General features: G+C 43.8%; 1 protein-coding gene across 2 annotated transcripts in view; it reads right to left on the bottom strand.

Annotated features, from left to right (window-relative positions):
• Positions 1–23,554, bottom strand: part of LOC131591720 (cyclic AMP-responsive element-binding protein 3-like protein 2) — a 74,646-nt gene that overhangs the window by 33,506 nt on the left and 17,586 nt on the right. For both annotated transcript variants that reach the window (XM_058862703.1, XM_058862704.1), the window contains exon 2: positions 2,191–2,407. In XM_058862703.1, the coding sequence (XP_058718686.1) occupies positions 2,191–2,407 (217 nt within the window). The remainder of the gene's footprint in view (positions 1–2,190; positions 2,408–23,554) is intronic.

Genomic DNA, 23,554 nt, shown 5'->3' with positions numbered 1-23,554 from the left:
TCCCTCTAGTATCTTTAAAGTTTATGCAAAACTGAATCTAAGAATAGATTCTAGTCATGGGGAGAAACCAAATAATGCATTAAATGCCAGATGTCTTGTACACATGTGCTTTAAAACTGACACCTTCGGAGAGCCCACACTAGCAACAGACTGCAAGTATTCAAAGAAGTTATTCTGTAGAAAGCTGGGGAAATGGCCTCAATACAGTGAAGTCAGAAGAGTAAGTGGGGAAAGCCAGTGTTTGGACCTTGACTTTATGGCCACTTAAATGTGCTCTCACACTGAACTTTAACAGGACTTCTCGGAAAAGTTAAACCCAGGCTTATGAGTTTCCTAGGTTTTACAGTTCTAGCTCCTTTTAGAAAAACTTTATATAAAATTTACAATTACAGGAATAGGTCAACTCAGCAGCTGCAGAAATTACGGTAATGGCCAGGCAGTGGCCAGAAAGAAACAGCTCACAGCAGAAATTACTCGTTCCCCTGCAGGAGTGGCCAGGAAAATGGAATCAGAGCAAACAATCACTTCACCATAATGGCTGAGAGGAAACATCAAATAAAATTTTCAATAAGGTGGTGGGAGACTTGGGGAAAAAAACAAAAGATGGAAGCAGACACTGAAGGGCTTAAACCTGTCTTGAAGATCTTGTGCTCAATAAGGCCAGCCTATTTTCTCCTCACCACAGAAAAAGCATGAACACACTATAAGAGCTCACCAACCTGGCCATTGGGATAGGTATTTGGAGAATGCAAATTTTTTGGACATTCTATATATGTCTCAGCTCCTGCCACTCCACAAAACCCCTCCCAGGTCCCCAGCAGCAGAGGATCATGTTGGAGCATATGGACCTCCTCCTCGACACTCTGTACTTTCTGGTCCCCAAAAGGACACTGGAGCTTCCAGTATCTGTGCTCTGCTCCACCAAGGGGACTGGCCTTCATTGGAGCTGTCAGGAGTGCTGTGTACCTTCACTGTCCAGTAACAGAGATGCTTTCCATCTCCAGTGTCAAGCCCTGCAGTACTGCCATCCACAAAATCCTTTCTGCCTGCTCTCACAGATTCAAGGAATGAAAAATCCTAAGGGTGATGCCTTTGAATATCTATCTGACAGCCAGGTGCACTCTAATACTGCAATTCTCTTAAGCACTTCTCTGAGCTTCACTGTTTTGAAGTCAATAGGTGCAGAAAGGTCGTGAGCAAGATCCTGGGGTTAAGATTAAATAAAATCCCAAACACCAAGAACAACTCTTCTTCCTCCTCCTCTCTTATGAGACACTCATCAGACTGAACATAAGATGAAATGTTTTCCATTCATTTTCTATTTTTAAATCCACATGCTAATGTTTCTTGGCTTTTTAAAACACCATTTGACTACAGTTCTAATACACTGGTCTCAGCAGTATGAATTTCTTCAGAAATTTCCCCAAAAGGAAACTCCCCTCACTTTTAGCTTAATTTAAAGCTTCTCTCTATTAACTTCCAGAAAAACTTGGTTTCTGATGTTCCTTGTGCTTGTTTCCCCTTCCACAATTAATATCTCCTGTATGTGTTAATTTAAAAATATTCATATAAAACAACTAGGAAATATAAAAATGGAAGATTTTCTGTAGATTATGTTTCCCAATCATTTCCAAAAAATCCTGTCCCACACTGAAAAATCCTTCTCACAGGTTCTATTAGTTGTCCTCTTGTAAAATCTCTAAAAGATTTCATCTTGTTCCAACAGAGCACTTCGGACTACAAAACTCTCAGCCTTTGAAGACCTGGTGGATCTTCACAATCAGCTTAGCTGGTAATACTTAGCCACAAGCACTAATCTCTCTCCCTTTTACTGTAATGCAGCTTAACACTGCACTGTTTTGTACTGTAAAGCTAATGATGAAAATAAACCAAGTATTAGTCAAAGGAGTCAGCCTGGCACTGCAATTATTCTTTAGAGTTACCAGATATTCATGGTCTTGCTCCTCCATCAACCCCTTAACAGCAGAACAAGAAGGTTGGATCTCCTCCTCCCACCATTCTTGCCTTCCCCCTTCTTCCTCTCCAGACATTTCTAACTGTTGAATTACAGATAACTGTTAAAAATGCTATGGGTTTTCATCATTTTCTATGCATCACCATTTTCCACAGCCACAGTTCCACCAGGAGCATTTCATCACAACAAATGAACACGGGCTCAGTGTGTTGTACCTTCATTAAAGTTGTCATCAGTCGAGATGTGGGTCAAGGGAGACTGAGGTCGAGAGTCCCCACAGAGGGAATAGCTGTGTTCAGCCTGGATGAGGGGCGCTGGGGATGCTGGAGACAGTTCCACTTCCATTATTTCATTCTTCTCAGACAAGAAGGGATCATTCAAGAGCTGGCCTAGGACATCAGGTGAAAATTCATCCAGGAACTCTGTGAAGTGCTGTGGAGACAAAAAGGCAGGGGAAAGTTTATCTCCTAGCCTGTCTGTCATGCCAGCCACAGGAGAGAATAGATCAGAACAATTCTATATGTGCCCTGGTTGTCCGTGCCAGTCAGCAGCAGGATCTACCAGCCCTGTCTAACAACCTCCTCCTCCAATCACCACAGCTAGAACAAAAGTCCTCTCAGAGGCACACATTACAACTGAAGAGCCTGTCACCAAACTGCAACAAAAAATGGAAAATGGAAGCATGGTACTCAAGTCCTGAAGCAGCCTCCTCCCGCCACACCAACTGGATCACTACAGTGCACCACCAAAAATGGGAAAGCACATTTCCCTCAGATAGACTGAAAGCTCCTACAGGATCTGTCACCAGAACATAGTATGTGTGGAATAGAATATAGGGGGTTAATGCTCACTGAAGCACAGAAGAAAAATGAAACACATTCCAGCACAGACTCCGACACCACATATGACTATTTTAGCTGTGCAGAACATTCTGTGTGCTCCAGGAAAACGGGTCCATGCACATCCACAGCCAAGCAATTAACACATTTGCTATAAAATGGGTTTCCTGATTGATTTGTGTGTCTATTTTAGAAGTAGGATTCCACCTAGAGCCCATATCCAGCTTCTAGGCCCCAGAGCTAAAGCTCCTGACAGACACTACTAATTGCCACTATGTCTATTGCACTGAATTCATTACACTAGCAACACATATTAAATCTCTATGTAGCAGAGTAATTTCATGTTTGTTTATTATTCAAATGAGAACAAACCAAATATTGCAATCTATTTCCTTCAAACTCCAATGCAGTTCCCATCAATAGCCAAAAACTTTGTCTATTCATCTTCTTTCCAGTGTCAGAAAACTACATCTTTGGCAGATGAAAAATCTGCACTGCAACAAATCATTCTTGTTCATCTCATTCACACAAAGAATTCTATTTTTATATAAGAATACTTGCACAGTGAATTGTAATGAGATTTTCTGAACAATGAGGCATTATCTACCATCTTATATAGGAATCTTTGTCGGCTGAGGCACGATGCTATAAAAGTCTAAGTTTGTTTGATTTGTTTAGTTTTTGCAAGCAGTATTGATCTTGGCTCTTTATCGTGCTCTCTCCTGCAGAAACAAACACTGAAATTCAAGATTCAGTTTCCTGTAGGCTAAATTAAGAATTAAACAAGTCAATATTGTATAAACCCACAAGGGAAACGGTGTGCTCACACCCTCACATTTCACAGCTCCAGCAGCACCTGTGGCCATGAAGCCTCATGCTGAAAGCCCTGAGCACAGCTGGCTCTCAGAGAGCTCCCTGGATGTTCAAGCACCTCTTCCAAATGCTAACTGTGCCTTTTTCAAAATGTGTAAGTCTTGAGTCAATTCTGACTGACGCTGAGGAAAAGAAAATATTGACTGAATACAGGGCAATAAACAGAGGACCACAGCTGCCCTGCTGGAATAACAAGCCAGCTCAAGAAAAGCCTTTACAAATGGCAAAACAGATTTGTAGCCTCATATTTACCTACTGTAAATGATAACACTAATAAACTCTTAGAGGGCTCTGCTAGAGGGTCATGACCACCTTAGAAAGCCTCGTTTATTTTAATTTTGATACCCAAGGACTCACTAGCACTTCACAACCAGGTGCTTCCCAACAAGGACAGAAGTATGAACTACAACACCCCACTATGCAAAGAAGAAAGAAAAAGGATGACCAGAATAGTTGAACTTGATGGTACATCAACAAAGACATTGAGTAAAATGGTTTAGGCAGCCATTCATGTGTAAACAAGGCACAGAAATACTTCCCAACCATGAAAGAAGTCAAGGATGAACCTATAAAAATGGGGTTGTTTTTGGGTTTTTTTTGCCTTTCTTAGGGACAATGTTTTTCCCTCCAGTCTACACACTTCATTTGGAGCAATAGCAAGAGTCAATTATATTTGTTTACATATCTTCCTAAAGCTGGAGATTTCCTTCATTCTAATTCTTGCATGCATTACTCTGACTGATGAACAGCAGATGCTGGAATATGTCTGCTACAATATTTGTCCCATGGGTTCCACATGCAGCTACTTTACCACCAGCATCATCCAATTTCAGGATGTCATCCTTGAAAGTATCATACCTATGTGTTGACTTAGTCTGACACTATTAAATGTTATAACTTAACAGACTCAGCTGAAAGAAACATGGCCACAGGCTACTCAGCTATTTTTGGCAAATTGACAAATAAAGATTTTTATTAGCCTTCTGTCTATCACTGTTTTGATATGGAATAAAAGCTTATCAAATGTTATGTTACTTTTCCATTTGACTGAAGTTAGGTCTAGCAGATTTTATTTATTTTTTCTTTTCTGAATGGGGAATTTTCCTAAAATCACTCCAGGAAAAGCAAAAGAGGAAACAAACATTCAACTTCAGAAAACCAGAGAGAAAGAGGACCTCAGGGTGGGGAAGAATGTTCAACATGTTTGTCTGTCAATATTTGTGCTTTCCCCTTTTCACATGCAGCTCCAAAGCAGCAAGCTGTAAGCAAGAAAAGGATATGCATTTATAAGAGAATTGTCTGAGAGCAAATAAATGGTTAGTTTCTAAAATTATTTTCTAGCTTCATTATAATTCTCAAGTTTTTATTTTTAATGGTCTGTGATATAACATTGTACACTGGCCAGTAGAGACTGCCACAGGTCAGATTGTGCAGCTACTGAACTCAGCAGACAGACAATTTTAGCGATCTGGACTTCTCACTCTGATTTAAAAAAATCACAGACTCCTTGATTTACAGGAATCTTTCACACGTTATACACTTCTGTACTACTGTGAATGCTTAAAGCTAGATCACCTTTTGTCCTTGAAAAAACAATTGTCTCATTGAAAGTGGCTCCATTTCCTCAGAGAACTAAAGATGAAAAAGCATCTGAGCAGCAGCTAAAGCAGAAACCATCCAGGGGCAGCCAGACCTCCAACTCCCCAAAACTTCCACCTACACCTAAGCTGCTCCTTCTTTCTTTTCAAAGCATTGCCAACCCCCCTCCTCCTCCGCTTCCTCCTCCTCTTCCTCCCCTCTCTGCTTCCACATGCACCTCAGTGCCCATCAGCCACTTCCGTAGCTGGAAAGTCCCAGAATAACCCTCAATTTTGACACAGTAGCAACCACCCCTGCGCTCAGGAAAGGGCAATTTGGGAAGGAAACTGAGACTTTGACCCTTAGAACCTGTATATAAATTTGCTTGCAAAAGAAAGAAATTCTTTGTTTATGGCTTGCAGCTGGCCATCTTTCACCCAGAGAGTTCACCTTTGCAAAATTTAAAAATCAGAGGAAAGAGCACTTGTACTGAGAATCTGCCTTTTTTTTCTTCTTTTCCCTTATTGTTGTTAATACCTCTGTAGACAGCTCAGCTGGCAGCTTCCTGCTATCCTCACACCCCACTGGCAGCCCCAGCACTAATTGCAGACATGTGTTAGTACAAGGAGTCTGTTTGAATTATTAAACTATTCTCACCACATAGCAAAGAGATGTGTTCAGCTGAGACTTTAACCTCTGTAAAAAGTCAGGGATTTAGGACAGATGTAACCTTATCTTCCGCCTCCCCTTCCCCCAGAACCCTGAAAAGACAAACAAAACAGCAGCACTCCTGTTTACATACAGAAAGTAAACCTCAGCCCTGAGGAGTTCCAGCACTCAATGGCTGGACACTGGCTCATGCCTATATCCTGGGTGTTTTTGGGGAACACAAACACCTCCGGACATCACGTTGCAGTAAGCAAACAGAGGAAAGCTCTCACATCCGGGGGCACAGCGGATTTTTGGACAGCTCTTCGAAAGTAGCATTTGGCTGCAGACCAGCTGTGCCGCAGGCTGCAGCTCTCCACAGCATCTGCCTGTTCCTGCCACACAAAAACCCTTTTCTCCAACTGCCTCAGGAACCAGGGTTTTTTTTTCCTCCTTGTCTGATCAAATGAAGATCTGTGAAGCAAAACACTCAGGTTTTGCTAGGTGCATGGCAGTGCTGGCTTCTCCACCAGCCCAGTTGGTCGTTTAAAGACAACACATTACCATGCCTAAAAATGAAAGTCATCTTCAGAAAATTGACTTTCTAAGAACTCATTAAAAAGGAAGGCAGAGAAGTCAAGATGACACTTTCCAATTGTATTTAATTTTTTAAAAAGTAGCAGGCTTTGCTGAGCCTGCAAAATGCACTGCATCAGCTGCAAGTCCCACACACCGTAGCAGCACAATCCCACCTTTTCCAGCAGAGCCATGCCAGAGGGGAGCTGCAGCTGCAGTGACAGCACCTTCTGCACACTGCAAAACAAGCTTAGCTCTCCCAGCAGGCCGGGGCAAGGCAGCCATGCACATGCCAGGGTTATAACCAGCCACAAATTCAAGATATTACCCTCCTGGGAGTTAGTTTTTCCCTTCTGGCTCACCCCAAAGTCTCCCCAGGCTGAAGGAATCAGTCACCCCTCCACAGGAGGAAGTGTCAGGTACACAACAGGCACTCATGGGATAAAAAAAAAAATCCCACTATCCACCCATAGGTACAAAACAGCCTGGGTTTTATGTCTTTATTATACTGTAAACTCCTTTAATATCTACTCAGTAACTATACTGAAAGTCCTTCATTTGTGGATGAACATAAAGAGTAATGCAAAACTGGTATTTGAAACCAGCAAAGAGATCCACTGTAAGAGCAGACACAATTGTTTGGACTCTCACACCAGCATTTGCTCATTTTAACCACTTAAAAAATAAAATAGGCAGATTAAAAAAAAAAAAAAAATCCACTAAGTGAATAACATACAGGTTGTGTCATTAGCAAAACAAATGCCAGGAAATTCAGAGCTAATAGATTTACATGGTAATTAAATCTGCACATCTCCTCAACTTGCTCAGGTTACACAGTTGGAAATGTTGAAGTTCATGCTGAGCAAATCTTATAATCCACCCCATTATGTACACATGTATGCACACACTCCTGTTGCAAACACTCAAATATTTCCACCCCACAACCAGCAGAGAAGACATGCATTCTTTTAACTCATCAGGGGGATTTTTCAAGAACCATCCTTACTTCTTTGCCTGTCTTCCAAAATATTCTTTCACTTTTCTTAACAACCCCCACCAAAAAAAAGTGTTTTGCATTTAAAAAGATAACTAAAACCTAAATGAAACTCTTAAATAGACAGGACTAAATATGGGTTAAAAGAAAGAAAAACAAAAATCGAAGAAAAGAAGCCCTTGTGCAGCTGAGGCAAGGGTGAGAAACAGCCCTTTTAAGTTCAGTCTTTTAAGTCCACTGTCTGCAAGAAGAGAAAATGATGCTATTGCTCATTCCTAGCCCAAGCCTCTTGGGAGCTATGCAAAATAGGAAAATCCTTCTCACACTCCCCTGCCCTTCTCCCAGTGCATAGCTCTTGGATCTAGCCTAACTTTTCAACAGGCTGGGTGCATGTTTTGCTATTTCCCACCCTCTCCCCAAAATGCCAAAGCCAGAAGAGTGAGTCACTGGGGCCAGAGCAGTGAGGCAGTGAGCTGGAAGCCCTTCAAAAAGGCTCCCCTCATGTGAGTCCCTGACTGAGACCTCAAAGTACATTATTAATTCTGTGTTGCAAATAAGCATTTGGATTATGCTCTCAGGTCAGATGTAGCTGTTCTTTTGTCTCAGTTCTTCCCCCTCTACTCCCTTATCCCTTATTTTTTTTGCCAGCTTGAGCAGCAGAAGCACAGTACACTGAACCTCTCCATTACCTGTCCCCATTCCCCTCACCCAGCGAGCAGCAGTCACAATTCTTTACCCCAGTGACTGCAGAGGCAACAAGACAGGCCTGGCTGACCCATCTGCATCTCACAAGCCTCCAAGCCACCAAGAGCAAAACTTCTTCCTGCCACCTTCAGCTAGCGTGGCTCACACAACACAGGGAGGGGAGCTCAGCTCCCAAAACTTAGGGGTCTCCCACACAAGATACCTGAAGAGGCCAGCTATGTATTAGAAGCTGTGCAGTGAAAAAAGAAAATAGAAAAGTATGTTTGGTTGGTTTGTTTGGGTTTTTGTTTTTTTTTTTTTTCCCCAGATGTGCTTCAGCCATGCAGTGCCAGTCATAAATATCTGCTGTGAGATAATATTAATTTGCTTGTCTACACCCTAGCTACACCTCCAGGCTCCATGGAAGGAACTCACATTTACTGCAAGTTTTACATCAAACTAGTGTCTCCCGTGTAACTCACAGGGTTAAGTCAAAAAATAAAGAGTGAAGAAAGTTTTCAGATTGTACACAGATTTTACAATTCAATGGTGGGCATTTAGGATATTCTTTGCTGCTCAAGAGCTCGGCAGCAGGGATAACACATTTTGTTCTTGCACAGCTGGTCCAACTTACAGCCATTTTTAAAAGAACATGGTTGCTCCAGTTCCTTCTTGACAGGAGACAGATCTTAACAATATAGGAGAGTTTCACACTGTTTGAGCACACTGCACTTGGCTTCATTTAACATCTTCCCTCAACATGGAAATGGGAGGGGATGAAAGAAAATACATCTCAGGCCTCATGTAACAGCATCCCCTGTTAATGGGTACAGATGAGCCCTTTGTAAGGGGCACAGCCAGCACAGTTCCTGTATTTTAAACAAAATCCACTAGTCTTGTATGTATCTTAGAGATCACAGAATATCTCAAGTTGGAAAGAACCTGTAATCATCAAGTCCAACTCCCAGCTGACTTTAGAACGGTAACAGGAATGAGGAAAAGATAACCACTGATACTGTTATGAGAAAAATTGTAATTTCACATCTAGGTTCCCATTAGTGCAGGGGATGTCCTGCAGAACACAGATGCTTTCCAGCTCAGCTGTTTCATGTTTAAAGTGTTCTCAACAGCCTCCTCCCTGAGGACCAAATTAGTATCTTTCAAAGGAGGATCCTTCACTAGTCTGACTGGTGTAGGTAGGAAACAACTTCTGCCCTATCAGCAGTGCTTGCTAGTGCTGACTGATAGGACACTTGACATTTAAAATAAAAATCCTGATTTTTTCCTTCCACAGTGTTTCTTCTTTAATGGTTGCAAAGTTTAAATAGCAGGGTTCCAGCTTGCAGAAGCAATCATTCTTTCTTTTTCCTAACACTGGCTGCAAACCTACACACCACCCATCAAAAGCCTGCTCTTTAATTAAAGCTGTTATTATTAAAATGAGCAAGGCTTTATGATCAGTATTGGCAGCTTAAAGAGAGATTGGGCATTTTATTTCACAAAAGAGTTAGGAGGCTTTGTTTCACAGATTTATAGTACTCTTTGGGGGGGGTTGTTCAGATGCATTGTTTGTTTGTTTTTAAGAATAGAAGCACAGAAACTGAGGCTTGAAAAGACACAAATTTAAGCTCCTCAATGTTTATTTAGGTACTCTTCAGTTTTGAAGAGTCAGACTATCAAGTGCCTAAATGCAGACACCCTGAGTTGATTATGGAAAACATTAATTAGCTTTTATAAAAACTACCAAAAATTCATACACATAATGGTTGAAATTGCAGATGTGTGTATAGTTTTAAAAAGAAAAAAAACACCACGCAGATATAACCCTTTCTTGAACTCAAGAAACATGTGCTTGAGCACAGTAGATGGAGGGAAAACAAAATGGAGTGGTTCTGTGAAATAAATGTAAAGAAATCAAAGGGTCATATTGCCCTACCCAGGAGGACGAACTGCACAACCCTCGCAGAGCTCAAGGATCAGCAGCCTTTGGCTAGCAATGGCCCCAGCTGCCACAGGGTTTAGACCCTGCCCAGCAGGACCTGTGTCTATCACACAGATACCTGCTATCAGGGCAGGAGAAACACACTGGCAGGACTTTGTGTTCAGTGCTGCTCTCACTGAGGGTTACACATGAAGTACCCTGCACTAAAAAAATTGACTGTGTGTCAAATACTCCTCCAGTGTGTGATCTCACCAGACAGTCAAACAAACAACCACAGTGAAGAACACCTTTCCAAACAAGTCCTCTACCTTGCTCTCAGCAGACACATCCTGGGGTTTGATCTGACGTGCTTCCCACACTTCCCATGAGCTTGCACTAAGCCCAGACACCATGGATGCACACAGAGCCAGGACTTCATCAACAGCAGCTATCATCACAGACTTCTCATCCCTCACTGTCAAAACATTTCCAGTTTGCAACTCTGCAGCAAGTTTCATGTCAAACCTGCTACAGCCCAGCAAGCTAATGAAGAGCAGTGTGACAGTACTTGATGATGACACCACCAGGAACATCCCTACCCTCTACCTGAAAGAGAACATGGTTTTTGGAGCCAGGACACTGGAGCTGCTTCAGATGAGCCAGCCCTACCAAATGCATCCCACAGCAAAAAGCCTTGCATTTTAAAGCCACCCCTAGTGGTCCTCTGTACCATGAGATGGATACTTAAGGACACCCACATTGCACTTGTACAACCTGAACTCTGCAAAAATTCACACAGGAACCCACAGAAATGGTTTTGGCACATCATTTTGTATGGACCAGTACTTCCATCAGCACTGGTACTTTGGGACCCTTCTTCTGAGGGAAGACACATTTCATTTTATGTCAAAACAAGACTGTGGGTGGGTCACTTGGTTTCCACTTGTGCCAAAGGCAGACAAAATTTGTTTTGAAGCCCTGCTGAAATCTGCAGAAAGGAAAAAAGGAGACAGGATATGAAAAAGATCAAATAAAAATACACATACAAGCATGTGTAGCATGCATCTGGTCAAATAATTTTAAGATATCCCACACTTGAGAGCTGGTATTCCAATTTTCTATGACAAGCCTTTTGTCACAGTGCCAGTAAACACTACTTCACTCAGTTTTATAAAAAATAAATACATAAATAAACCATGAGTGGTACTGGACTTGGGTTCAGGACTCAAGATAGCAGTAGATGGAAACATCTGTATCCTAAGACCAGGTCTTAAACAAAAACAAACTTGTGTGCTTATTTCTCCTCTCTGCTTCCTTCCAGAGATGCAGGGACTTGTGGAATAGGTTATCTAGCAAGAGGTATGGTAGCTCTCTCTCCTCATAAATCCTGGGAATACAGGGGAGACTGTCAGTGTTGCCATCATCTGTCTGTGAACTGATATTTCAGCTTCTTTTTTTTAGCCCTCTCCCATTCAGAGCATCCCTCTCCTTCATCTCTACCTCCTCTCTGCACATTCCATTTCCAGGCCTTTGCTCCCAAGCAGGTGAAAGGGAGGCCAAGATACTCATCCCCTTGCAGGACACAAAGAAGGGCAGCAGAACTGGGAATAAAACCGCAAACTGCAGTCAAAGACTCTGGCAAAGCAGAGCCAGAAAAGCAAGGGAGCAGAAGGAAAACAACAGGAAGAGTCAAAGTCACAGCACCTGGAAAGGGATAAAATAAACCAGTGACAGATAAGCAGCATATTAAGATTGTGCAAGAATGTCCTCCATCCCCAGCTGTGTATTTTTGCCAAGTGTCATTGACTTTTGTGCATTGCCATTTAAATCTTTGACTATTAGTGTGACACAGAGCGTGACTGCTCTGGACTTTCTCTCCTCTGTTCCTCCCCACTTGAAAGGAAAAACCACTGCCATCTCACCACGGCAGGTGAAGAGAAAACCACACAGGGAAAACAAACCTGCTTACCACGGGAACATAAATATTATATATTTGAGCAACTGGGAGAAAGGAAAAATTACCGAGAATTAACATAAATCAGAATCTAGAAAACAAGAAAGAGTTAATAGAAAATGCAATTCGGAGGGAGAAAGATTGCTTCTGAGTTTGTCATGATCCAGAGGAATGTTAATTATAGATCAGGCCATTGCTTGGCTGCAGTTATTTAGGGGAGAAAAAAGAAGATCAAAATGTTTAATTGAATATTCCTGGGAGGGGGCGGTTCTGAATTACTGCTTTTTATATAAGACCAGATGATACAGCCATCCCACAGGATGGTAATGAAATGACTTTTATCCCAACAATAATGGGAGAGACTATAAAAACAGCTACTCAAAGTTGGCCATTTTAATTAGTAGACCTAGAAAACTTCCATCTGAAAAGTCTAAATAGAGCTTCTAAGGAGCTCTTGAAACAATTGTCAGTAGGAGACAGTACTGATGGACTGTAAGAAACAATACAAAAATATTTAAGTGTAAACAAGGCAACCAAAGTAACAGCAAGTTAACCTACCTACTGCTCGTGTCCAATGAAGGGAAGAGATGGAAAAGGGAAGAGAGTAGTAAAGAGCCCAAGGATTTTCAAAAGGAAGATAAATCTAATTTATGCTTATAATTTCACAATACTTGATAATCAAGCTTCTTAAATTTTACCTCATTCTGAAATAATATTACAAGCTTAGTACCCCTTGTAGTGTGAGGTGCTATACAATATATAGACTTGGTGCTACACAAACAAAGCCAGAGGGAGATGAAGTCACCAAGGAGGGCTCACTCAGTGTGACAAGGAAATCAGAAATCTCCAGATGTGAAACACATCTCCAGATGTGAATCACAACACACACATGCAATGAGCTGATTGTGCCACACGTTTTCAGTGGGTTCCCACGGGGATCAGCTCCTGGTCCCAGACTCTAATATTTTATCAGTGACCTGAGAGGAAAAGCCACCACTGCAGAAGGCTGCAGATAATGCAGTATCAGCAGGGGCAGCAAGTAACAAAACACAGGTCACAAAACCAAAACACAGAGAACTTGGTAAGCAGCCATAAACAAGAGACATGTCTTAAGCAAAGCTGAAGGTAAAAACAAATAAAAATAAAAGTATCTTATGGTGCAAACAAAAGGCTCCAAGCCACACTTGGGTGACTGACAATTAGAACCAAGACCCCAGGACTCTGGGAGAGATGGCTGAAGGAACATCTGTGGGACAGGTACCACAACCACTGGGTCCTGGGGAGGGATTACTGCAGATGTGCTCATGCTCCAAATGCAGGAGACCCCTGCTGTACTCCAGGTCACAGTTCGAGGTGCAGCCAAGCGCTGGGGACTCTTGCATAGCCATCCCATGCTGTGCAGCCAGCACCCAAAGAACAGCAGGAAGGCACTGTAGAAATTCTGCCTTTTTTTATTTATTTAGGACTACTTTTGTTTGTACTTGTTTCTTAAATGAGAAACTTCTTTCACATTTAAAAGAAGTGTGCCTGTAAAGCTCAACCCCCAGCTACAGCTCTGTACTGCAGCCTCACACCAATCACACAACCTGCTGCACAAGTTTGTTCCCTGTGAAACCCAGAGCACATGAGTTTGAGGACTTCAGAAGACAGAGAGGTGTGAAGCACAAATTTCTTCATGCTCGTGGTGGATGCAGCTGCTCCTGGCCACAGCCAGGCTCTACTCCTCTGCCACCAAATTTCAAAACAAAAAGGAAGTTGAACAACTGGAGAAAGTTCAGAGAATCATAAGAATCACTATAGAAAGGGAAATCTTGCCTCAAAATATAAGCAAACAAGAAGAAAACAATGTATTCAGCTTATCAAAGAGGAAACAAATGCAGAACGTGAATGTTCCTAAGTAGTGAAACAGGGAATAAGACTTAAAGAGGATGGCTCTACCAGCTTTCAGCTAAGTTTACCAGCTGGAGCCAGATCCATTCATTGTGGTTCACAATATTAAATAAACGGGAGAACAATCAATCATGAAGGAACAGTGTAAATTCTTCAACCCAAACCACTCTTAACTGAAGACTAGAGGTTGCCCTAGAAAGATACGCAGGAATTCAAACAATCTGGTGAAGTTTTATAGCCCTTGATTTATGTAAGGTTAAAATAATTCATCATAATTGTTTCCTTTGGCCTTCTGGCAGCAAAACAAGGCTGTTTACTAGAATGGCAGCGTGTTCTGGAGAAACTGATGCAAACCCGGAGCTGGGAAACCTGCTGATGCAGCTTTGCATTCCCTGGAGTCCAGGTAACTCGATATCCTTATCAGGAAGGCAGCTGGGGAACACAGTTCAAGCACCCAGCTTTAGGAGCAAAGGTTGTCCATGTTAGACACAACCCTCCCACTCACAAGCCCGCTCCAAACACACTGCTCGGCAAACTTCTAGCGGCCGGCACATCCCGCAGCCTCAGCCCACTGAAAGCCTTGTTTATTTTTCAGGCTGGGCTCTCCAGCTCTGCTGCACAAGTGAGTCAGCTTCCCTCCCCACACCAGAGGGCTGGTGAAGGCTTCAGACATCTCCAGCTAGGTGGGAGAGGGAGCCCCTACCACTTGCCATCACTGCGAGAGCCACACCTCAACAGCGAGCTGGGACGGGGTCTCAGAGGAAAGACTTGGCAAGCTCACGTTGGACCCCAAGGCTTCTCTATCAAAGAGACTGCAAACGCAAACACACGCATGCAAACCATCCCCTATCCTTCTGAAACTGATTTTCAGGACCGGAGGAGTAGCTGCAGCCACGCCACAGCACAAGCAAACTTGTGACAAACTGCAAGGACTCCCAAGCACAGAGCACTGTGATCCTTTCCAGAGTCCACAGCTGATTGCCACATCCAATAGATGGCCACTTCCAGTGCTGATGGAGATTCCCTGTGAGCCCAAGCGAGAGGAATGCTAAACTGCACGGGGAAATTAAAAGGGAGCTTCCGTGTGAAGGGATTTGCTTCAAAAGAAGTCATTTAGCAATTGCTCATTTCAAAGTCTCTTTTAAGTCTTCTAGTTAGTAAAGCTGCTTGTGTTTGGGCATCTCTTTCAGGGCCTATCATCCTTTCCAAGTGCCAAGTTTGCAGCAGCAGAAGGCTGCCCACAGCAGAGAAATCAAAGGCAAATAACTTTATTCTTGCTTTAAATCTGACAAAGAGCACAAACACGAGCACGTAATGCGCAGCCCCATTCAAACACAGTGAGAACAAGGTTACTTGTGCTCTTATTTTACATTAGAAATAAGCTTTTTTAGTTTGATGAAGAAAAGCTTTAAAAGCAACCAGCTGACAGAATGAAAGGAGAGGGAGCATTTAAGGAAAGGAGGAGTTTCATCCAGTTTTAAAGATTAATTACAAGATGAATGCCGGCAAGGCGATGTGAGTTTCTGGCACTGAAGCAGAAGGTGCTGCAGCCAAAACCTCCAGCCAGCACACACACACTCACATACACACACAGACACACACACACACACACCCCCCAGACACTCACACACACACTCACACACCCCCACACACTCACAGACACACAGACACACACACAGACACACAGACACACACACAGACACACACACAGACACACACACAGCCCTGCACAGCATCTTCCCCATCCACATCTCCCAAACGCTAATGCGCAAACAAAGCCGCTTTCACTTGCAGCACTGAAATTTAATTAATTGGATATATTGAGCAAGCCAGTGAGCTGTGCAGCGTGGAAGACTCCTCTCCCGAGACTGCAGAAAGAGCCTGCCAGTGTCCTGGGGACAGAGACGGCGCAGGGAAGTATCAGACATTGCATAAGCACAGGCACACGTAATCGCTCATTCCCACTATCCCGGCCAGCGCTAGCTCAGGCCTCTGCCAGCCACGGCCAAGATCTATTCCAGCTATTCAGAGGTGGCTGGGTGCCTGAATGGGGAGCATGCAGGGGAGGCCCAGCCTTGGGGTGTGCCTGGGAAGGACATGGGACCTGTCCCAGCACCCAGCCAGTGCCTCCAGGGGCCCCTCAGCCCCCGCTTGTGCAACCACTACCCCACAGTTTAGAAGCGGGGGGAGCAGGGTGGAAAATGTGGTTTTTCCAGACTTTATCAGACATTTTCCTTCTTCTAAGAAAAGAAATATGGCCTGGTGGTTAGAGGGCTGGGTAAGAGCCATCACATACCACCTGGGCCAGCCTGGGCACCCTTTGCCTTCGCCCTTTGTCATGTGCCCAGGGGCAGTAAGGAAGCGATACTCTAGTGAGAAGGGAGGGATCTCAAGGGTAGTGCCATGGAAGATTGCATCACATTCAGTACCAAAATTATCAGGATCATAAGAAAACCAATGCCAGCTGGGAGATAGAGAAAGCCCCTTGTTGCAGGGCACAGCAGTGAATACTGCACAAAGGCCAGGAGCGAGAGATGAACACACACAACCACTTGAAATTGTTTAGGTTAGAAACCACCTTTGAGATCATCAAGTCCAAGCCAGCACTGCCAAGTCCAACATTGAACCTTGTCTTAAAGTGCCACATCTGCACATCTTTTAAAAAATCCCCAGGGATGGTGACTCAAACCCTTCGCTAGGCAGCCTTGTTCTGAGTACTTGACAACCCTGCTGGTAAAAAAAATGTTCCTATTATCCAATCTAAAACCTCCACTGGGACAGCTTGAGGCCATTTCCTCTTATCCTACCACTTATCACTTGGGAGCAGAGACCCACCCCAGATTGCTATGACTTCCTTTCAGATAGCTGTACAGAGAGCAAGAAGGTCACCGCTGCACCTCCTTTTCTCTAGACTAAACAACCCCAGCTTCCTCAGCTGCTCCTCACAAGATTTGTGCTCCAGATCCTTCATCACCTCTGTTGCCCTTCTCTGGACTTGCTCCAGCACCTCAGTGTCTTTTCTGTCATGAGGGTGAACACCGGATTCAAGATGCCACCTTGTCAACACCACATACGGTACTTTAGGCTCTGAGGGCTACCCAGAGATAAAGTGCAAGCTTGGGAGCTCAGAAATCAAAATGTGCATTCAAATTTCAGGCCTTGTGATTTCTTCCATGCAGCTTGTAAGCCACCTGTGGCACATGGCCACACCACACCCCGCTGCCAGGTACCAACCCAGCACAGCCCCCCGCACGACGCAGCTCAAGCGGAGAGCAAAGGGAGGAAAACTCTCCCGGAGCTAAATGAGGCTGTTTGGCTCCAGGGAAACACAGGTACAGAGCCAGAAAAAATAATCAGGGGAACCTTGTACTGCTCATCTGCAATGTGCAACTCCAGAGCCAGTTAGGACTATATATACATAGATTTATATACATGTGTATGTGTGTGCATGCTTGTGTGTCTGTGTGTATTAAATATAGATCATTTTTTTAACACGGCACCGTTGGCTGCGTAACATTTCGGATGAGCATCTGCTACAGACCATCTGGGCTGGGAGGGAGGGAGACCAAAACGCTATGGGACTCTTGAGGAATTTGAAACTTGCAGCGGATTTTACACAGAAAGCTGTTGCATAAGGGACACGGACTAATGTGTGGTATCAGGAAGGTTTTTTAACTGAAAGAAGGAAAAAAAAAAAAGAAGGAGAAGTGATCCTAAAACTGCTGCTTCCTGTGGGGGTTGGAGCTGGCTACAGATGACAGGACTGACTTCACACCACTTAAATTCAGCATCATGAAATGAAACCAAACCAAGTTGCCAGGACAGGCATCAGTGTGCCAGCAGATCAAGTACTGAACTGATGTTGCCCCAATGAACTGAAAGTGGTACCTGGCATTCAGCAGGTTAGCACAGAGTGCCTTTTGCTTCCATTAAAAAAAGAAAAGCACATCAAAGCCACACAAGTTTTAATTCATTAAACTAACATACAAGAACAAATGGTTCCTGTGCAAAGCATTCCAACATCCTTCTAACCAAGAATAATAATGTTTATGTGGAGACAGAATCTCAACCACTTCCCTAGGCAGACTGTTCCAATACTTGACAGCCCCTTCCACAGATTTTTTTTTCATATTATCCAACCTTAAGTGTCACCCTGAAAACTCAGCTTCTGAGCTTACTAACATGGTTTTCTAAAGACTTTCCCAGGACAGTAACTATAAACATTGATATGTGTACATTCTTTCTGTTACACGTCTTGTGATGGGCATCTCTCATGGCCAGTGCAGTGAGAAAGTGTTATCCTGACCATCCAATCCCTGGCTGTGGTCAGAAGCCTATAAATCCTGGGGGGAAAAATAAACTCTCTCTTCTTTTCACCACACCTCGACCTGTGTCCGTGTGATCTATTCGTCTTCAGCAGCATCACTTAACCAACCCTGGTACAACTTCAGGCCATTTCCTATTGCTTGTTACCTGGAAGAAGAGACTGACCCAAGCTGCTTTCAGGTAGTTGTAGAGAACACTAAAGTCTCCCCTGAGCCTCTTTTCTCTAGGCTAAACAACCCAGCAACCTCAACCTCAGCCACTCCTCAGGAGATCTGTATTCCACACCCTTCAGCAGCTTCTGGTCTCTAGAGATGAGAGCAAAGTTTCACAAACAAGAAGATTTTATAAATCAAGGCTCACAATAATCACACATCTAATGCAGTAACAATACAAAGACTCAGACATGCCAAAACTAAAACCATCAGATTTTCAGAATTACTGAGCATCCTCCTCTCTGTGCTTCTATTTTAATTAATTTTTTTATTTTTTTTTTTCTGGTTGCAAGAGCTGCAAAGTCTAACAAAGGAAACTAAAGAATATGAAACAAGTTCAAGTTTGCAGAGTCCGCAAACTTTCCCAGAAAAGCGTCGGATGTGCAAATAGCAAGGGATTTAAAAACACTGCTCTGTTCTACCAACTAGTTGTGGTTTCAGATGGCTTTGGAAGACCTGCTCTTTGGCAAGTAAAAATGGGCATGGCTGGCACTAATGCCAAAGGAGAGGAACTCAGTATTTCTGGGATTTCTGTAAAGCTGAATTGTTCCCATGTTGTTACAGTTGCAAGCATGCACACATTGGGAATTCAAGCATAGGACAGTAAAGAGAAAAGCTCTTCTTTTGGAAACAGCAGCTTTCCCTCTTTTCCCCACTAAATTATCTTTATTTTTCCAATAATGCAATAAAAAATATCTAGTAGCATTTCAAAAGGTCTAGAAAGTTATAATTTTGTAAAAGGAACACACTAGACCATTTTACAGAAAGACCTAATAGTTTTGTTCCACGAAAGGGTTCCATTACACAAGCCTCCAGTTTGAGCTTTATGGGGATAGCAGGCACACCCAGAAAAGCCTGCAAACAGATGGAGATAACAGAAATTTAAATGGACCATCCAGCTTTTAGCATAACTCCTGTATGTGCTTTTCTGTAAGCTGCCAGGTGAGTGGGATGGGGGGGAAGGAGTAGAAGAGATCATCAACCTCCCCATCCTGCTTACAATCTCCAGTGCATGTAGCTGCACTTAGACCTACTCCCCTATCCACAGGATTTGTTAAACCAGTCAGAAAAGGTCAGGAAAGAACATGGAAATAGATTTAAACCAGATTCCCATGCCAATAGCAATTCAAACTGTATATTCCCTAACTAAAATGAAAATAACAAATAAAAGCAGTGACAATCTGATATGCTTTTAAAGGTTTAGTGCTCTAGCCATTCTTTTTTAAGCAGATGATTTGACCGATCCTGATGTAAATCCATTCTTAGAAGCTCAAGCAGTAAACAAGGATACATGCAGAGAATCAGCCTTTTTTGATGTGTAGATATTTGTATTCCTGGCTTTTCTGTTGACAAGACAGAGGCCCTTCACACAGCGCTGTACCTGCAGGAACCAAAGCTGGACAGGAATTTTCACACCACATCACAGTATTGTTAGGCAATGCACTGTATTATCAGAGAACAACACAACTCTGCACCACCTGGGCCAATAAGCAAATGGTCTACAGACACAGCCAAGGGCTGTGAAATATCTCACTGCTAAGGGATGTCCATGCACATATTCAGGTGTTCTCCTGGGACACTATGAAGCTGGTGTTCTGTTTAGAGGAAAAATTCAGCACCTAAGGAGGACTAAAGAGGGGGTTCCTACCAGGACTTACAAGAACCGCAACACAGACCTTCTTGAAGACTTCAGTGATACAACAAGAATAAACAAGACACAAAGACACAATTGGGAAGCAGAAGAGGAATGTGCACAGCTCCCCATCTTGCCTTTCAACACTCAAATTCCCATGGCAATGACTCTTTTCTTCCCAAAAACAAGAGCACACTTGTGAAACCAGGGCAGGAACACCACCAGCAAGCCTCCTCTCCTGATAGACAGAAGTTTCATCCTTGACAAGATAACCTCTAGCAGCAAAATGGTCTTGTGGTCATTCACCTTGTTCAGCCAGTGACAGTGGTGGCACAAGAGCACACTTGTGAGCCTGTGATGGGAAGAGCCCTGGGGATGTGGGGATGCTGGGGAAAGGGACAATATTTCACCAACAGCCACCCAGAACATCCCAAGTGCTTTTTATCTAAGACACATATCTAGCCCCAAGATACCTGAACCCTTCAGTCACTGCCCAAAAACTCAGATAAACAAGTTCTAGAAAAATATCCAGAAAAACAGCCCTGGTGTAAGATAACATCATGCTAGACACCTGCAGGATTATCACTCTCGTGATGGCAGGAGCAGGCCTTCACCCCCGCCGTGCCTGTTCTCAGGAAGGGACGAGGTGCACAACTCGCTTTCCAGGGCAGGGTTAAGCTAAAACACTGGTGTGTGAGGCCCAGGCACCTCTTCCCACGCCAGTCCCCAGCAGAGACACGAGAGGGACAACTGGAGGCAGCAGCGTGGAAAAGCAACACTGTGCAAAGAAAGACCAAGTATGTGCCCAGAGCAGCTTCAGGCCTGCCTCAGCCCAAAGCACAAACACAGAGTTGTTGTCCTTGGAAAGAGGCGAGAGCATCCCCACGATTCACCCCACCAAAGTCCCAGCCATGCTCTCACACTTTATATTTAACTACCAGTAACCGATGTGTTAACCTCTCCCTGGATTTACATCATCCCTTTGGCAGAATAAAACCACACGGATTCAACGGGGTTTGGTTAAAAGTTATGCACACATGCGAGGCTCAGTGGGCCCAGGGTCTCAAAAGCCTGACTGTTGGCACTGACCCCTGCCCCTTTCCCTCCGGATCCAAAGGAAACACAGAGACATTTGTTGTGAAACCGTTCCCCCGCGGGCGCACAGAGCGGGGACTGTGCAGGCAGGCTGGAAAGCAGAGGTGGGCTCCCCGCTGGAGGGGAGCTGTGCCCCATCTGCCTTTCAGATGGATTTCTGAGGCTCTTTCTTCCTTCAGCGCAGCTCGTCCAAGGCACATAAACAGAAAGTGAGCCATTTCTGAGCAGAGGCAGGAGCAGTTCCATCGCCCTGTGGAGAAAGAGCAATAGCCACCGCGTCTCCCCATCCACGGTGCGCTCCCCAGCAGAGTCCCAGCCGAGGCAGGGGCTGGCAGGGATCCAGCAGGGATCCAGCAGGGATCCAGCAGGATCCAGCAGGGATCCAGCCCACCCGGACACCGCGCCAGGAGCCGGCAGCTGCAGGAATGTCTGGGACCGGGCGCACGCAGCTTTTTTTAATTGCATGCCTCTGCTTCCACCGGCTCAGACTGCCCCGGCTGGCTACATTTTGGGGTCAGCTTCTTTCTTGTCTTTCTTACTTCTTTCCCAAGTTCTACTTTCAAGTGGATGGGGAAGAGGAGGGGCAAGGGGAGCAATTAGAAGGCAGCCTATTGTGATGGCATGGTCCTCTGCCTATTCCTAGACTTTGAAGGAACACTCTCCAGCCTAAATGACCACAATCTTATCTTACCCTCATTTTTGGGTAACACTTGGGTTTTTTCAAACTCTGAGAAACCATTTTTCTCTGTTGATAGTGGTGAAGAAAGCAGGGATCTCAGACGACACAACCAGTGTGAACAAAGCTGAAGGAACACATTTCAGAAAACCTCGACGTGCCTGAAAACCCACACGCACGAAGGAGTGTTATAACAATATCAAGCTATGAAACATACTTTGGCAACCTATCTTTAACAGCTCAAGAGTCTAAATGCTGCTCATATCCAATGGATGAGAGCACAGTTTGAAAACTGAGCAAGTCCTGGCAAAGTCACATGCAAACTACTCAGTTACGCCAGCACTGTCATTAAAACTCAGACTGAGCACAGCAAAGAGGCACATTCCAACTGCAACACTCAATTTGAAGCCATCACACCAGACTGAAAATGCAGGAGTTCATAAATATGCAATTTCTTATAGCCTGACCTTCCATCCTATCTGTTTCACCAAAAGGTGCACTTCAGCCTCTTTTCAGCATCCCACAGCATAAGCAGATCACGCAAAAGGCCACCACCAAGAAAACCCTAGTATCGCTATGCTGCTGGAATTCTGAGATAAAAGTGTTTAACACCCATAACCTGCAGAGATACATGCCCTTCTGCCAGAAACTTTTGGGTTATTCCTCATATTCAAAAGATGGCACTCTCCTTCCCAGAGGTCACTGTTCTGTCAGAGTGAGCAGCTTCACTCCGCATCTGCTGCTCAAACCTAGTTCCACCCAGATGGATCTGTGGATTATTCAAGCTGACAGAGATCACCTTGGCAGAGCAGTACGAGGGAGTTACTCCAGGTTCAGTTATGCCAGCAGCTCCAAAGTGGACAGCCAGAACACCTAACCAGTTGTTCATTTCTTGCTGTCCCTCCCACGGCTGATTTTGGCTTTATTCCTACCTGTTTGGTCGACCAGGACTGACTTTATTTAAGACACCAGCAAAGTTCAACAACTTTGGAACAGCAGCAGCCCAAGCACCCAGATTTGTACAGCTCAAGCTCTCCCAGCAAAATTGGGGTTTCTTTTTTCTCTCCACCTCTCAGAACTGCATTGTTTACAGCAGCAGCTCACCTCACATCCTATTTCTTCTTGGAAACATAAGAGAATGTAGAAGCATGTAAGTAAATCAGTGTTTCCATACAGAATCTTACAGTGACATAATAAAAAATCATGCATTGTTCCTGCATCATCTGGTGTGTGCAAGCCTTTGTAAAACTAGACATTATGATGTAGGTTGTTTAGGCTGCTTCATCTAAATCACACTGCCATGCACAGAGCACTGCTTCCTTTACAGGTATTACGAATGACAGAATTTGGTGATTTAATTGCAACAATTAGACCATTCTGGCTGAGGTCAGGTGCACAGAACTTCACTGAAGTGAAAAATGCACTTCCATAAAAAAATAAAAAATAATACACACATTCTTGCAGCAGATCTTTGCCAACAATATATTCTATAATTATTCCATAAAACATGGTGAGGTACATTAGCATCTATTTTCCAGATAAGGTAGTGCAAGAAGTGACCTCCTCAAACTAGAGCAGCATTCTGCATTGAAAATGCAAGAAAAACTTGAATATTCCTGTAAGGGATCTGCAAATGTACCTATCCCCATATGTGTAAGTCTGAAAAAGAGATACTCTGTC

This window comes from Poecile atricapillus, chromosome W (assembly GCF_030490865.1).
Source record: "Poecile atricapillus isolate bPoeAtr1 chromosome W, bPoeAtr1.hap1, whole genome shotgun sequence".
Taxonomy (NCBI): Eukaryota; Metazoa; Chordata; class Aves; order Passeriformes; family Paridae; genus Poecile; species Poecile atricapillus.
This window is presented reverse-complemented; position numbering and strand designations above follow the sequence as displayed.